Source organism: Podarcis gaigeae (assembly GCF_964106915.1).
Source record: "Podarcis gaigeae genome assembly, chromosome: 2".
Taxonomy (NCBI): domain Eukaryota; kingdom Metazoa; phylum Chordata; class Lepidosauria; order Squamata; family Lacertidae; genus Podarcis; species Podarcis gaigeae.
The window spans coordinates 116,006,296-116,023,411 of record NC_139679.1 but is presented as its reverse complement, the minus strand read 5'-3'; the positions used below and the strand labels follow the sequence as shown (position 1 = coordinate 116,023,411).

At 45.4% G+C, this 17,116-nt stretch overlaps 1 protein-coding gene across 5 annotated transcripts; it reads right to left on the bottom strand.

Moving 5' to 3' along the window:
• Positions 1 to 712: 712 nt before the first annotated feature.
• LOC310837624 (E3 ubiquitin-protein ligase TRIM11-like) lies at positions 713 to 15,907 on the bottom strand. Of its 5 annotated transcripts, none has more exons than XM_083724515.1 (9): positions 10,538 to 11,322; positions 10,053 to 10,148; positions 9,226 to 9,456; positions 8,417 to 8,439; positions 7,361 to 7,479; positions 4,781 to 4,813; positions 3,884 to 4,003; positions 1,188 to 2,498; positions 713 to 1,152 (listed from the first exon to the last, which is right to left on the bottom strand). In XM_083724515.1, exons 1-8 carry the CDS (start codon positions 10,946 to 10,948, stop codon positions 1,981 to 1,983), a joined length of 1,551 nt encoding a protein of 516 aa, XP_083580641.1. In that variant the 5' UTR covers positions 10,949 to 11,322; the 3' UTR covers positions 713 to 1,152; positions 1,188 to 1,980. The 5 variants fall into 5 exon arrangements, with proteins under 5 accessions (XP_083580641.1, XP_083580645.1, XP_083580644.1 ...); XM_083724519.1 differs by lacking the exons at positions 713 to 1,152; positions 10,538 to 11,322 and adding exons at positions 13,022 to 13,493; positions 15,885 to 15,907 and having other exon boundaries at positions 1,412 to 2,498; XM_083724518.1 differs by lacking the exons at positions 713 to 1,152; positions 10,538 to 11,322 and adding exons at positions 13,022 to 13,493; positions 15,866 to 15,887 and having other exon boundaries at positions 1,412 to 2,498.
• Between the last annotated feature and the right edge of the window lie 1,209 nt (positions 15,908 to 17,116).

Here is a 17,116-nt window from a genome sequence, read left to right as displayed (position 1 = left end):
GTTGCCGGTTCGAATCCCCGTGACGGGGTGAGCTCCCGTTGTTGGGTCCTTGCTCCTGCCATCCTAGCAGTTCGAAAGCATGTCAAAGTGCAAGTAGATAAATAGGTACCGCTCTGGCGGGAAGGAAAACCCAGAAGCGGCTTAGTCATGCTGGCCACATGACCTGGAAGCTGTACGCCGGCTCCCTCGGCCAATAAAGCGAGATGAGTGCCGCAACCCCAGAGTCGGCCACGACTGGACCTAATGGTCCTTTACCTTTTACCTTTGTCAAGGAAATCCAAGCGTTTTTATTTTATAAAAAAGTTGCCTACTCCTAGGAGTTTATTTATTTTATTTTTTTATTGTGGGGGAGCAGATGAATAGTAACAAGGGATGGTTGTGAACAAATGAAGTCACAAATATTTAAGCTGCATTGTTCCATAGCCTCTCTATTTTGCCGTTTCAGGCAGTGCGGAGCCTGCAGGCACTCTAGCCACAACGTCACTCCCAGGAGAGACGCCTGGCTTGGGCATGCTGCAGGCCCCGCAGTAAGCGCCGGCCCCCATGGTGTGGTTCCCAGTGCCAGCCACATTTCATTACGTTTGCTGACTGAACTATGAGTTGAGTCGTGAGCCCAATTTTTTTAAAAAAATTGAAACTAATATTTTTGTCACCCTCCTCAGGGATGACACCCAGGGCAGTCCACCCCCTAAGAGTTGGAAAGAATCCCCTCCCTCAAGAAATATGCTTTTATTCATTTGAATGATGAGGTTCACAGAAATCTTTTCTACCATTGCTCCCAATTAGCCTGTACTCTGGAAAATGAAGTGCAAATATTATCAACAAACATACAAAATACAAATCCAGTCAACTAAAAATAACCAGCATAAAGTAAGCTCCGTAAGAAGCAACACAAGATGAATAACAAGAAGAAAATCCACATTAAAATCCAGCAAGAAGGAACACAAAATAATTTTAAGAATTGGGATATATTAAACTAGTATGATTAAAAAGTCTAGGAGAACAAGGAAGTTCACCTGGGGGCAAAAAGTTCTTCTTTAGGGAGCATCCCATAATTCGGAGGGGGGTTACCACAGAGCATTCCTCCTTCTGCATAGCTGTCAACATTTCCCTTTTCTTGCGAGGAATCCTATTCGGAATAACTGAATTTCCCTTAAAAGGGGGGGGGCGGGGGAGGAAAAGTTGACAGCTATGTCACAGAGGTCTCAATGTGAATTGCAGGGAGTGTGGTTCCTTCAAGAAACTGCTTGGCTGCAGTTCCCATCATGCTGCAGCCTGACCCCTGGCCAAGCTGGCTAGGGCTGATGAGAGCAGGAGGCCAGAGACATCAGACATTTGTAAACTGCTTATTTTGCACAATCAAGCAATGTATAAATTTAACAAAAGATAATAAGAAATTGACTACTCATGATAAAGAAAACCTAGTTTACTGGCAAACATGAAGGCAGCAATCCTATGTGCAATTAGCTAGGAGGAAGTCATGCTGAATTCAAGGAAATGTACCTCTGTTAAGTGTGGACAGGAGAAACTGTGTTCACCGAATGGGCAGAGGATGGGGCCTTGCCTCACTTTATTCCCCTCCTGTCTGAGGTCTACAAAGCAATGAGCAATCACTGCTAACGTCGGAGGAGGGATTATTTTGTAGTGATCAACTCCTGTAGTCTAATAATGTCCGCATCTAAACTCCTGGTGGCGGCCTTGTGGGCAGGTGGAGAGGCAAAAATTGAAACCAGGGCTGACAGTGATGGAAGCTGAACCCCTTTAAAAAATAGATTCCAGGGGACTGTTAAGTGTAAATGACCTCCTTAAGAACTAAATGATAGTGGGGAATGGAATGAAAAAGCAAAACCCGTTTTTGCTATTTCTACCAGTTGTGACTGAAGTGAACCCTCCCCCAACTGCTAATAAGTGTTTGCTTTATAGAGCAGCCATTCAGGTCTGGAAAGAAACTCTGCCTGAGTGTGTGACGCTGTTGTCTCCTTAGGCAATTTTGAGGTGGGTTTTCTCTCCCCACAGATAGAAGAAAGGGAGGAGGGTCTCTCCAGAGAACGAGGCTCCTGAGAACGTGTAGAGAGGGGCTCCTGAATCGGCATTGAGAAAAGTCACTTCCCCTGCTTCATAATTCAGAAACACTTGGATCCTCTTGAGCTCCCCTCTCAGGAAGAGAAAAGGGACATCAGGGGGGTCAAAGGCCTTGTACTCTCCTCCCCACCTCCCCACAGCCCAGATCCCTTCCCCAGAACTTAAGTGAAAGGAGCCCTTTCTCCTCAAGGACTTCCTGGTGACTCCCACTGCCCATTCTCCCTCTCTCTCTACAATGACCTCCCAAAAATGTCTGCCTGCTGCAAATCCCTCCCTTCCCAGCACGGAAATAACTGTGTCGAATCTCTCGGGATTGTCGGGCAGGTCTTGATGTGGGGCTCCCAATCTCACGCTTTTGCGATCCTTGGAGAGGGCAAGAATACGATTAGCCGTGTCTGGATCCAGAGTGACATTTGCTGTTTTGAGGGAAGGTGAGGAAAAGGGAAGAGAGGTAGAATGAGCTGAGACAGAGACGGACATCCTAATAATAATAATTATTATTATTATTTATATCCCGCCCTCCCCAGCCAAAGCCGGGCTCAGAGCGGCTAACAACAGTAAAAATAACACAGTTTACATAAAATCACAATCAATTAATTGAAATACATTCTAAAATCAATTCATTCTAAAAACAATTCAGAATCAATTAATGGCAACCATTGGGCTAGAGTTCTGTGAGGATTACCAAAGGAGGGGGTCAGGCTGTGCCTTGGCCAAAGGCCTGGTGGAACAGCTCTGTCTTGCAGGCCCCACAGAAAGATGTCAAGTCCCGCAGGGCCCTAGTCTCTTGTGACAGAGTGTTCCACCAGATCGGGGCCACAGCCAAAAAAGCCCTGGCTCTGGTTGAGGCCAGCCTAACCTCTCTGTGGCCTGGGACCTTCAAGATGTTTTTATTTGCAGACCGTAAGTTCCTCCGTGGGACACACCAGGAGAGGCGCTCCCGTAGGTACGAGGGTCCTAGGCCGTATAGGGCTTTAAAGGTTTAAACCAGCACCTTAAACCTGATCCTGTACTCCACCGGGAGCCAGTGCAGCTGGTATAGCACTGGGTGAATGTGATCCCGCAGCGAGGACCCCGTAAGAAGTTTCGCCATGGCATTCTGCACACGCTGGAGTTTCTGGGTCAGTCTCAAGGGCAGCCCCATGTAGAGTGAGTTACAAAAATCAAGTTTGGAGGTGACCGTCGCGTGGATCACAGTGGCTAGGTCACGACGAGAAAGGTAAGGAGCCAACTGCTTAGCTTGGTGGAGATGAAAAAATGCCGCCTTTGCTATAGCTGCAATCTGCACCTCCATGGAAAGGGAGGTGTCGAAGATTACACCCAAACTCTTAATGGATGGTGCTGGCACTAATTGCACCCCTGCAAGAGATGGGAGTTGCCCCCCCAATCCCATATCATCCCGATCCAGCCAAAGGACCTCTGATCCAAGACAGATGCCAGGAACCAGTTTCCCTCTCAAATCTATAAGACTTAAGCAAATATGAGGTGGGTTTTATTTCTCCACAGTCAAAGTGTGTGTGTGTGTGGGGGGGAGTGTCACACCAGAGAATGAAAATGCACAGATCAGCATTAAATAAAAACACCTTCCCTCCATAATTCAGAGTTACTCAGATTCAGTTGGGCTTCCCATTCAGGGACAGCAGAGGACCACCACGCAGGTTGGAGGTCCTGTACTCACCTCCCGACTTCCCCACAGCCCAGATCCCTCCCTCAGGACTTGAGTCCTTTCCTGTCACAGACTTCCTGATGATCCCCACAGCCCATCCTTCCCAAAAATGTGTGGCTCCTATGAATCCCTTACATTTCAGCGCAGAATGGAGAAGGTTGAGTCTCTCAGGATTGTTCAACAGGTCTTGACTTTTGTGTCCACATTTCACCTCGGAGGGATGAGCTGCTGCTTTTTGACCCATAGTGATGTTTGCTGTTGAAGGGCAGGGGAGAGATGAAGAAAAAGAGAAGAGAGGAAGAATCAGCTGGTGTCGTGATCCAAGAAACACCCCAGGAAGCACATTCCCTCTCAAATCAATAGGATTTCCTGGCACTGCATTTAGGATTGGGGGAGCCATCTTTTGCTTCCTGACTTTGCTCACAATAAAAACATTTCCTTTTGGTTTTCAAATCAGGGGTTTGTTCTTTGTATTCCACGTATTTATATTCTGTCCTGGTAGTTTGGAACAAGGAGGAAAACTGTCTGGAAAACATTTACTCAGCTTTTCTGTATGAGAGAAGAGTGGAATATGTGAGTTTAGGGGTGGGGAGAATTCACCCACTTTTCACCATTTTGGATTTCTGCAAGCAGGTGACCTTTCTGTGTAAGAAATGTCGTGGTGTTCTGAACCTTATTGCATTTTTAATCTCATTACAGAATTAATGCTATATCTGTCAGGACACTCCTTTTATTCTGTGCATTTTTTGTTTAATTAATTTATTTATTTCATAAAAAATTATGTACCACTTTAATTGTAAAAAAATACCTCAGACTGGTTTATAAAAAAAGATAAAATAAAATTATAGCTAAAAAAGATTTCAGCAGCAATTTAAAACATACAAAAAGTAAAAACTACAGTTGTACATATGAATAATCTAAACATTGCTATAGTGCTACAAAGCTATTGATGGATCTAAAGTCTGCAGGGCAGGCTGTTTAAGCCCCGTGAAATACCAGTCCCCAGCCTCTCCTGTGAATTTGGTATTTTACCTTTCCAAAGCTGCTGTCTGAGTAACTGGGCATCTGAAGAAGCAAAAAGATACAAAGCTTTAGCACGAGAGTGTTGTACCTCAAATAAACTTTGTTACTAAAATATCATTTCATAACCATAGCATCTATTCTGTCTTTAATACTAAGTAGTAGAGCAAACAATTTAAAAAAAGAAAAAGGAAATCATATGAAGAATAGATTAAAAAAATAAACTATCAAAATCAGAAAAGGCGAACCTGCAAGTCTAGAGGGAAAAAACATGTGAGGGACTATATTAAAAAACACCTTAAAATCCTTCAGCATCCATCACTGTAGTTCGTTCCTGAATTAGCTGATTGTTGTGGAGGACTGAAGGATCATCAGAACAATGCCAATCTTTTAAAAGGGCACAGAGGACAAGTGCATGCAGATTAACACCTGCTCCTATGAAACTGGTGAAAAAATAGCTGAAGTTGGAATGGTTAGACACCTGTATTCTTGAGGTTTATCCCTGTCTTAGGGGAACTGTTAAACATAGTGATATATCAAACTTATGGAGGAAAAATCAGCAGAGCTCTCATGCAACTAGAGGTCCTGCCTTACCAAACTTTTGAAATAATTTCAGACTGTTAACAAACATTTAGGCAGATGCTGTTATTATTCATGCCCTGACCCTCCGATCTTGCAAGATTTTGGGAACTCTTGAGGTATTATTTTAAAAAAATATGTTTATTAAATTTTCTGTTTTACAATTTCAGATAAACATTTTATATACTTAAGATATCAAGGAATTCCCTTCTTCTACTTCTATGGTTCAATTTACATATATCCCTGCATATTTTACAAAAACTATACCAATCAGTTTTCCATTATTACATGCATCAAAACTTATTCACACTGTTGAATTTATCTTAATTCTGCCAGAGTTTTCAGCTGTACACATTTATTTCCCATATATTCAATAAAGGTTTCCCAATCTTCTCTAAATGTACGTTCTTCTTGTTCTCTTATTCTATATGTTAAGCCTGCAAGTTGTGCATATTCTGACAACTTAAGTCGCCAATCTTATTTAGTTGAACTCTTGAGGTGTTAAGATGGTTGCCTCCCTACATTTGGCAGCTGCAGGTGGAAATCTAAGGAGAAGATGGCTCAGGATGTTACTCCACTGCTGGGAGACAACAAGGCTAAGTCAGCAGTAGAGGAACTAGGTGATTATTGATGCCCTTTTCAATGCCCTTCCAGATGGCAAAACCCAAGCAAAGTTTGAGAATCTCCAAAAGGACCTCTCCAAATTGTGTTGATTGGCAATAAAATGAAAGAAGTTACTGTATAATTGTAAACCAACGAACAGCAGAGTAGAAAATCCTGGCTTTACTATAGACCCCGGTGCATTGATTTGTGGTGGCCAAGATACAGTACAGTCATAAAGGTAAAGGTAAAGGTACCCCTGCCCGTACGGGCCAGTCTTGACAGACTCTGGGGTTGTGCGCCCATCTCACTTAAGAGGCCAGGGGCCAGCGCTGTCCGGAGACACTTCCGGGTCACGTGGCCAGCGTGACATCGCTGCTCTGGCGAGCCAGAGCCGCACACGGAAACGCCGTTTACCTTCCCGCTGGTAAGCGGTCCCTATTTATCTACTTGCACTCGGAGGTGCTTTCGAACTGCTAGGTTGGCAGGCGCTGGGACCGAGCAGCGGGAGCGCACCCCGCCGCAGGGATTCGAACCGCCGACCTTTTGATCGGCAAGTCCTAGGCGCTGAGGCTTTAACCCACAGCGCCACCTGCGTCCCTACAGTACAGTCATACCTCAGGATAAATATGCTTCAGAATAAGTATTTTTGGGTTGCACTCCGCAGCGACCTGGAAGTAATGGAGCGCATTACTTCTGGGTTTTGCCACTCACGCAGATGGTCAAAATGACGTCACGCACATACGTGGAAGTGGCAAAACGTGACCCGCACAGTTGTGTCTTACGTTCTCTTCAGCATGCGAACGGGGCTCCAGAATGTATCCCGTTCGCATCCCGAGGTACCACTATACAGTCGTACCTTGGATCCCAAACACCCTGGTACTTGGACATTTTGGCTCCCAAACACTGCAAACCCAGAAGTAACTGTGTTTGTGAACATTCTTTGGAACCTGAACGTCTGATGGGGCTTCTGCGGCTTCTGATTGACTGCAGGAGTTTTCTGCGCTTTGGTTTCCAAATGTTTTGGAAGTTGAACGGATTCAGTTCAACTTCCGAGGCACCACTATATATCTCCCACCAGCACCCCTGTGCACCAAGAGTGACAATTAGTATTATTATTTATTAAATTTGTATACCGCCCTATACCCTTAGGTCTCAAAGCAGTTCATAATATAAAAACACAAAATCAAGATAAAAACAAAAACAACACAATAACCCCAACACTTTTCAAAAGGGCATTGGATGTCAATCAGCCAATGTATATGGGGCATTCTGGGGGACGCTAGTGGCAGCGATGCCACCAAGAAGGAAGATATGATAGTGCTACCCTTTCTGTGGCCATAACAGAATACAATGAAAGCTGTGGACTAATATAATGTCCAGGGTAAAATCATCACAGCCATTTTTCTTTACCTTTGAATTGCTTCACGACACCTTCCAGAAGTGGATTTATGTCACAAAATTCCAAGATCCCCCTCTTCAGCTCTTGAGGGAAAGCCGCTGAATTCTCCAATCTCTCTCTTTGCTCATACCTGGTAAAGAAAAACAATGGGACACAGAGTGGAGGTTTTGCCCAGCTCGCCATTCCAGTGTGTGATGAGATCCTTGACAAGAGTGCCAGCTGAGCCGGCCCTGAAATCCACAAGAGCGTCCAGGATTTCATCAGATTCCCTAAGTCTCTATGGCTGGACCATCTCCCCACCCCCCACTTGCAGATTGGAGTAGCCACGTTCAGCCCAAACCCAATCAGTGAATGACCCATCCCTGACAACAGACGCACAACAAGCACCCTTCAATGTCCCAACCAATGGAATATTTCCACACTGTAGCAAATGCCAGGTGAAGGATATGTCCAGCCACATTGAGACAACCTCATGGAGGCAATGAAGTTCCAAGACAGTCCATTTGAGGTAGCTTCGAAGCTGACATTGAAGTCCCCCAATACACCCATTGAGATGTTCTCCAACATCACATTGGTGATTACCTCCCCCCAGCTCTAACAGCCAGCACCCTTAGATTCTGAGATACTGGGGGCAAAGGTTAGGAGGCAACAGCTTTGATGTGACTGCCCACCCAGTCCTTTATACTTTTGCTTACCTCCATATCTCCCACCTGCCATTACAAGCCAGCCCCACCCCATTCCTGCACTGTCACTGGCCCAGACACACAATTCCCTAGCCCGCCTCCAATGAAACACAAGTTGTCAATGTTTAAATGACATCAGCTAGTAGATACCTACATTAAAAACCTGCCAGGCACAACTCACACCCCAACTCTCAACAAGGATGAAAAGTCTCAACGCTTTTTCTTTCTCACCCCTAGAGGGGCACAAATTCAACACTGTATGATGCGGCATCCCACAGTCTCTCCCCCAGGAGCCCCTCAAAGACCAGTTTCCATCTACTTTCCTCCTGGGACCTTCCTCTCCGCACAGAGTGATGCTAATGAAAATGAGCAGGATCCACTCACCTCTGCAAAGTCCTTTGTGCATCCTAGAAGGGAAAAGAGAATGGAATTCACTATCTACCACAGGCCACACTACGAAGACCCTCTTCATATCTTGGAATGGATGCCCTCTGGCCCATTCTATCAATTTTATTTTTCCAATTTTAAGTTCTGAAATTCAAGCCCTGCTCTGTGCCCCATCTGATGACAGTCCATGCTGCCCAACTTTATCTGCCCAACTCTACCCCTCTCTTTCTTTGGTCACTGTTATTGAACTTCATTTTAGGCAAATCTACATGCATGAAGGTGATTATCCCAGAAACTGTGGTGTGGAATAGAAGAAAACTTTGGTCAAGAGACTAGCTCATGACTAAAATAGGCCCAAATGCCAAGACAGAACTGAGAGGAAAGGATAAATCAGAAAATTTTGGGTGTAAATTTAGATCAGAGAGAGAAAGAGAGAGAGAGCACTCTGTGCTAGAGCTCACTTCTCCTTAACTTTATTTTTCTTTAGCTCTAAGGTGGCCAGAGAACAGCCTCTGGGAAGATCAACACAGGGCACAAAGGCAGAACTGCCAGGCTGGAAGGAGTTAGCAGGGAAATCCTCAACAAAAGGCAGAAAACAGCATCTGTTGCCATCAATAGAAAATAAGGTTCTCTAGTTTGCAGTAATGTGAGCAAACCATCCCAGTTCTCTTGGATGCTCCTGTACACAAGAGACTTGACTAGAGACACTATAAATTGAGCCCTTTACAGATGAAGGAGGAAGAGAAAGGTTTGCAGGGAACCTTGCCCTGATGTGGAGCTATTTACTGTTTCTGCCACAGTCTTACCTGCAGGAGTTGAATCGCTGGCTTCTCACTTTTCTCCTTCATCTCCTTGATGATACTTTCAAGAGAGGAGAGTTTTCCGGAGAGTCTGGCCAGGTGCTCATCCCTTTTCCTTGCAATGTCCTTCTCCGCCTCTTCAATCTGATTCAGTAGTTGTTTTTCTTGCTCTTTCAGAAACTGGTGCAATTGTCTGAACTTCTCCACTGCCTTCTGCCTCTCAGTTGCTGTTAATTTCTGCAAGAAGCAGATAGAGAGAGGAAAAGAGGAGGCAGAGATAAGAACTTAGTCAGCTTCTACAACATTAGGAGAGTTACGAGATTTACACAGGAAGGGCATGTCTGACTGTTTCTAGGCATGAAATCAACATCCACCATAATCAGAGATAAAAAATGTTCAGCCATTCCTGTGGTCACAAAATACTCTTTCCTTAGTTTAGACTGGCAACTTTCATTTCATAGAAATGGCAGAGGCTAACTAACATGTTTATTTTAAAGTCACAGGGCTGCTGATTCCCTGCTTTATAAGGCACTTCTTCATGAAAATAATATAGAAAATGAATTATTTTAGGGGAAATTGCTTTGCCAAAATAAGTATAAAACACACATGGAAATTCACACTAGAATACTGGTGAATTATATTTAGGATGTTTTTTTTAAACAACAACAACACGCAAACTGATGTGGAAATTGTGTAGAACTGAACTGAAGACTGGAAAAATGGAGAAAATGAGAAATGGAGAGAAGCTTAAATGGACAGATTTTCCCATCCCTCCTCAGCCATGACTTGGATCTTCAAGTACTTCTTCCCATCCTATTAACAGCAACACTTACAAGGAGGTCTTGGCTTTTCTCCTCCACATCTGCTTGGTATGCCAGAATAGCTTCTCTCTCTTTCCACAGATTCTTCAGGTGGCTACAGATCAAGCCCTAAAGGGAAAACAAAAACTCAGTTTTGAATGAGACAGCCACAGCCACACACACACACACACACACACACACACAGGAGTTGAATATACTGCCTATTTCTAGTGGCCAGTGGTCCTGATACAGTATTAGCCTTTTTATGTAGCAATTGCTCTGACGTTCTAATCTTTGATATCTGATACCTAGCTTCTAGTTTTTGAAATCTGCCCTGGCCTTTCGGGGCTTTTACCATCTTGGATCTGAATTGGGAGGTGGGGGGGAGGAGGCAATTGTCATGCAATTTAGATAACAAACTTCAGTCATGTAAATAGTGTTCAGAAGCATTATAGCCTCAATGAATCCACAGTTACCCCCCCCCCCGCCCCCAATCAAGATCCACCTTGATTTCCTACCTTGTACTCCTCAGAAGCCTCCTCCAAGGGGATCACTTTGTGCTGTTCATGCTCCCTGGATCTGTCACACACCACACAGATGGGGGTTTCGTGGTCTTTGCAGAAGAGCTTCAGAAGCTCCTGGTGTTTTTCGCAGACTCTCTCCTTCTCCCCGCGAAGACTGAGCTTCTTGGTTATTTCCACAAAGTTAGCCAGCTGCCGATTGGGGATCAGATTCTTTGGCTGGACTGTTTGTCTGCAGTGAGGGCAAGAAGCTCGTGTGGCTATCCCTCCCCAGCACTGGATCAGGCAGGATCGGCAGAAATTGTGCCCGCACTCTGCGATGGTCACTGGATCCTTGAAATACTCCAGGCAGATGGAGCAAGTGGCTTCATCGCAGAGATCCTTCACGGGGCTCTCAGCAGCAGCCATGGCGGAGAGACGGAGTTTAGTTTCACTTTCTCAGTTTTCACTCACTGGGCGTTTCCTTCCTGGAAATCGCTCAGATTCTCAGTGCTTCCATGATTTGTGCGTGCGTGCAAGCTGGCAACCCTATGCAGTTGCTTAAAAGTTTCCAGAGTATTGTTTCAATTATTATATTGTTTTTAATGCTCTTATATTGTTGCATACTACCAGGATGTTTTATGAGAGGGCAATGTGAGAATACTCTCAGAAATTAATAAAATTAACAAAGTCATTGACGTCATGGAGCAACAGAGTCTGCTTCAAGAAAATCCATGTGCCCAAGGGAAAAGGTGTGTAGATGAGGATGGCTGTCGTTTTTAATTTTTACAATTAGCAACCATGCATATTTGAAAATGTAAACAAGTGAAAATGCCTTCTGGCGGTTCCCTCACTGCAAGAAGTGAGAGCTGGACCATTACAGGTAAGCAGGCAGAAGGCCTTCTCGGTAGTGGCGCCCACCCTGTGGGACACCCTCCCTTCAGATGTCAAGGAGATAAAGAAATATTTGGCTTTTAGAAGAAATCTTAAAGCAGCCCTGTTTAGGGAAGTTTTTAATGCTTGCTGTTTTATCTTGTTTTGAGTGTTTTGTTGAGAGCCGCCCAGAGTGGATGGGGAAACCCAGCCAGATGAGTGGGGTACAAAATTATAAAATAATAATAATAGTAATAGTAATAGTTAGTGATGTATGGAAGTGAGAGCTGGACCATAAAAAAGGCAGATCGCCGAAGAATTGATTCTTTTGAATTATGGTGCTGGAGGAGACTCCTGAGAGTCCCATGGACCGCAAGAAGAACAAACCGATACATTCTGAAGGAAATCAGCCCTGAGTGCTCACTGGAAGGACAGATCGTGAAGCTGAGGCTCCAATACTTTGGCCACCTCATGAGAAGAGAAGACTCCCTGGAAAAGACCCTGATGTTGGGAAAGATGGAGGGCACAAGGAGAAGGGGACGACAGAGGACGAGATGGTTGGATAGTGTCTTCGAAGCTACAAACATGAGTCTGACCAAACTGCGGGAGGCAGTGGAAGACAGAAGTGCCTGGCGTGCTCTGGTCCATGGGGTCACTAAGAGTCGGACACGACTAAACGACTAAACAACAACAAATAGTAATAGTAATAGTAATAATAGCTGGATTAAGGTAAATTCAACAGTATAAAGTAAAATGAGATAATATAGAAAGGTTGTAATGGAATTAATGTCGTAATAAATTAAAAGAACCATGGAAGGAGAAGAAGGGAAGTCAATGGGAAGTCAATCATAATGGTGGATATGTAACTCAAAATTTCAATAAAAATTATCATAAAAAAGAAGAGGGTGGTTGTTGCTGTTGGTAAAAGTCAAATGCTCCTGATATTCTCTGTCATGAAGCTGAGGAAGACCTTGAAGTTACATATTACATGTAGGATATGGTCAGTAACTTCTGGTCCCTTAGGGCAGTGTTTCCCAACCTTGGGCCTCCAGCTGTTTTTGAACTACAACTCCCATCATCCCTGACTAGCAAGACCAGTGGCAAGGGATGATGGGAATTGTAGTCCAAAAACAGCTGGAGGCCCAAGGTTGGGAAACACTGCCTTAGGGGACTGAGTGGGGCAGACATCGTGAGTTTGCTCCTAGAGTGACAACAGTGGCCAGTCTAGATAGGAACCAAGGCATCAGTTTCTCCAGAGAAAGTCACTTTCTCTTCTTGTGTGGGAGTACAAAAGTTTTCTCCTAGTGGCACCTGAATAGGCGCACCTGAGCTTGCTTTGTGAACATAAGTATCTTCTGCCATAGAGCCACTATTCTCAAAGCCTGAGCCAGTCTTTCCACATAAATAGTGCTCTTAAAAACAAAGCACATTTTTAAAGGTTCCTTTTGAAGCAGAACAAAGTTTATGTTTTGTTTTGAATAGCACAGAGATGGGGCCCAATTTTTGATTCTCATTTAGGTCAGATTAGCAATTTATGTTTGCATTGCAGCTGTGTTGAAAGCATATTTTGCACATTCACACATACAGATATGAAAGGATTGTGTTAGCAAGTTTCAAAAAAACTCCTACCTTGTATTCCTGGGCAGCCTCTTCCTTGATGACCACAGTGTGTGATTTATGTTCTGGGCATCGCTCACAAACCAAACACACCAATTCTTCATCTTCTTTGCAGAACAGGTGGAGATTTTCTTTGTGCTTCTCACATAGTTCCTTTCTCTGGAGTTTGATTCTTTCTGCTACATTTGCCAGCTGCCAATTGGGGCAGAAATTCCTGTTCCGGATCTTGTCCATGCAGACAGGACACTTGCAGTCCCCCATGTCAATTTTATCCCGTACCTCACAGTGCTTGGTGATGCAGCCTCGGCAGAAGTTGTGGCCACAGTTCAAGGTCACGGGGTCTGTCAGGAGGTCCTTGCAGATGGGGCACAAGACTTCCTCTTTTATGTTCATGGATGGTGGTGCTGAGACCATGACAGATCAAGAGTGTCTGGCTTTGTTGACATGAGAGGCGGCTGCAGGATGGCAGTAGAATGTGAAGGGACTGGGGAATGAAAAAATGTCTGTAAGGGAAAAGCTGTTCAGCATTAAGCATTTCCACATCCTTCCAGAGAAACTAACTCTGCATTTCACTTTCTTATGCAATGAAGCGTCCACAATTGGTCCCACTGCCTGAAACTCATCTATAAAACCAAAAATCATTTTCCACACTCCTTCACCTAAAATATCACCTTACCCGTATGGGTCCACTAGAACACTCTGATCAGTGGAATTGACACTTTTACAGGTGCCACATAATACCCACACTGTGTATGTAAGAACTCAAATGTTTAGTATGCCTGAAGTATACCTGAAGGAGCGTCTCCACCCCCATCATTCTGCCCGGACGCTGAGGTCCAGCGCCAAGGGCCTTCTGGCGGTTCCCTCATTGCGAGAAGCAAAGCTACAGGGAACCAGGCAGAGGGCCTTCTCGGTAGTGGCGCCCGCCCTGTGGAACGCCCTTCCAGCAGATATCAAAGCGATAAACAACTACCTGACATTCAGAAGACATCTTAAGGCAGCCCTGTTTAGGGAAGTTTTTTAACATGTGATACTTTACTGTATTTTTGGTTTTTATGGAAGCCGCCCAGAGTGTGATGGCAGAGATACTTGTGGAACCTCCTGCATGTTTATAGGGGGAAGGCGCCTTTACAGTATTAGTTTCAGTGCCAGTTGATGGCATTCTTATTTAGACAAGCCTACCTAGCAGTTATAGGGACGTGGATGGCGCTGTGCGTTAAACCACCGAGCCTAGGACCTGCCAGTAAGAAAGTCGGAGGTTTGAATCCCCACGACGGGGTGAGCACCTGTTGCTCGGTCCCTGCTCCTGCCAACCTAGCAGTTTGAAGGCACGTCAAATTGCAAGTAGATAAATAGGTACTGCTCCGGTGGGAAGGTAAACAGCATTTCCATGTGCTGCTGTGGTTCGCCAGAAGCGGCTTAGTCATGCTGGCCACATGACCCGGAAGCTGTACGTTGGCTCCCTCGCCCAGCAAAGCGAGATGAGCGCCGCAAGCCCAGAGTCGGTCACGACTGGACCTAATGGTCAGGGGTCCCTTTACCTTTAGCTACAGTAACCAATCCGTAACATGGCTCCTTATATCTTCCACTGATTTCAATTTAGGTTCCCCCCGTAAAGTACAACAATTTCCTGTAAGTTACCCACTGTCTATCCTTATTCACTATCTTGATTGTAATGGCCTCAATAGGAGATAGCCATAGGTGTATTTTCCTTTCCAGCAAATTTTTATATGTCTCCTAAATTCTATACAGATTCTTCCCAAGAAGGTGATTCATAAAACTCTGGGTGGCTACCAACAGAATATTAAAATACAATAACCTATTGAACATTAAAAACTTCCCTAAACAGGGCTGCCTTCAGTTGTCTTCTAAAAGTCTGGTAGTTGTTTTTCTCTTTGACATCTGGTGGGAGGGCGTTCCACAGGGAGGGCGACACTACCGAGAAGGCCCTCTGCCTGTTAATTGGCTTCTCGCAGCGAGGCAACTGCCAGAAGGCCCTCGGCACTGGACCTTAGTGTGTGGGCAGAACGATGGGGGTAGAGACGCTCCTTCAGCCCACATTTGCCCAGAGTTGAAGCTCTCAGCTATCATCCCACTCCAACACAAAATGCACAGTCCTGGAATTATGAAAGCCGTCCTGGCTTTTGATTTCATCCTGGGATGTCCCTATTTTTCTAACCGGTGCAGCAGCTGATAAGCTTGGGAGGAGGATTAGCCAGCACTTGTTTTGAGCAGTGGTGAGGGCAGTGGCAGCTGCAAGGAAGCATCCGTGGCCACCACCGCTGGCCTCATAGCATGTTGAACAAATTTGCCCCAGGGATCTTCCCCAGAGGGTCAATTGCTCTGTGAGAAGAAGGAGTCTGACACCGAGATCAGGCCAAACCAAAGTTTGTTTATTCTCGAGACAGCACTGGACTGATCCCAGCCTTGCACACCAATCTGTTGTTTCAGCAGCAAGGGGTACAAGTAGTTAGCCTTGCTTAGGGTACAAAATAATCTGGAGCAGGCACTATTGTAGGCATGTTCACCCATCAAGTTCAAGGGTCCCCTTCCCTCCTATCCTCCCCAATCCTCCTTATGGGTGCAATAGGGCGGCCATCCTTACTGGAAAGCGAACCCTCCTGGTCCCAATCCCTAGTCACTCCCCAGCACCAAAGCCCCTTCTGGAGCAAGACTCCCAGCCCTTCCTTTCTATGGGGAGCAGTGGAAACCCAGGCCTGGCAGCAACTCCTCCAGTCTGTAGCAACTGGGCAGGTATGGTGAGCCCCCCTAAGCCAGGAAAAGGCCACTTGCCCTCACCCCAGACTGTGGGACTAGGTCATGCCTTGGACCAATTTGTGTATGTGTATATCTGACCCATGGACTGAAGACTTATGTGAGAAGTAGGTGCGTGAAGACCACCACCAACATTTGCACCGAAGTTGTGAAGTTGTTTTGTCTGAAGGACAGCGGCAGCTGTTGCTGCAATCTGATCCAATTAGCACATATACCAGAGCGTTGTGATTGAGTGTGTCAGCTGCAGTGTGTAGGTGTGTCACACGAACACCCCCGCGCTCTGAGAAAGGTGTTAGTTTGACCCAGGGGTCCTCAAACTTTTTAAACAGGGGGCCAGTTCACTGTCCTTCAGGCACTGCTGGGGGCCAGACTATGAACGAATACGAACGAATTCCTATGCACACTGCACATATTTTATTTGTAGTGCACAAAAAACAGGAAAAACAATATGATACAAATATTCCCAACTGTGGAAATAAACAGTCCTGCTTGTCTACCTTTGAAGGTGACTCTGAAACTTGCATATCGGTGAAAGTACCTTATGCATACTATTGCAGATAATTGCTTTGCAAAGATTTATTAGGCAAAACAACATACAAAAAATGTGCATTTTAGAAGAAACACAGACTAAAATGGTGACAAATTTTCAAGAGTACCTTTTCTTGAAAAATATATTAAAAGAACACTAATGTGGAAATGTGGAGAACTGAAAGTAAGATTGCAAAAACAAGACACCAAAATGGACGGATTCAGCCATCCCTACCAGGGAGTAAACCCACTGAAAGCAGTGCAGTTACTTCTGAGACTTTCTTCCCTAATGTATCCATACAAGCATATGCCTGCCTGCTCAGAGGGAAGTCGCACTGAATTCAATAAGGCTTACTCCCAGGTGAGCACACAGGGAATTACAGCCTTTGGGGTGGGAAACCTGACTAAGCTCACAAAGCTCGCTAACTTAACTGCACGAATGCCAGTGTGCTTGCAGCCCTTTGCACAGGAATAGGCATCACTGAATGCTGCAGAGGTTATGCCAAAGCAGGCACCTTTAGGAAGCCGCCAGCGCCAAAAGGAGGAGCAAGATGAGCAGCTCTGCATACCCAGTGCCGGCGTGAGGACCCTGGGCCCGGCCGGCCATGGCAGACGGAAGCAGCGGCAGCAGCAGGCGGCTGGCCCACTGGGCAAGGCGGCACTGCACTGCTCGGCTCCCACCTGCGCTCCCACAGCAAGCCCAAGCAGCCTCCACGTGGAGTATTGCAGCCAGCAGAAGTACCTGTGTGGGGAAGGACGGGGCTAGCAGAGGGGACGGGGCTGGAGGAAAGGAGCAGCTGGCAC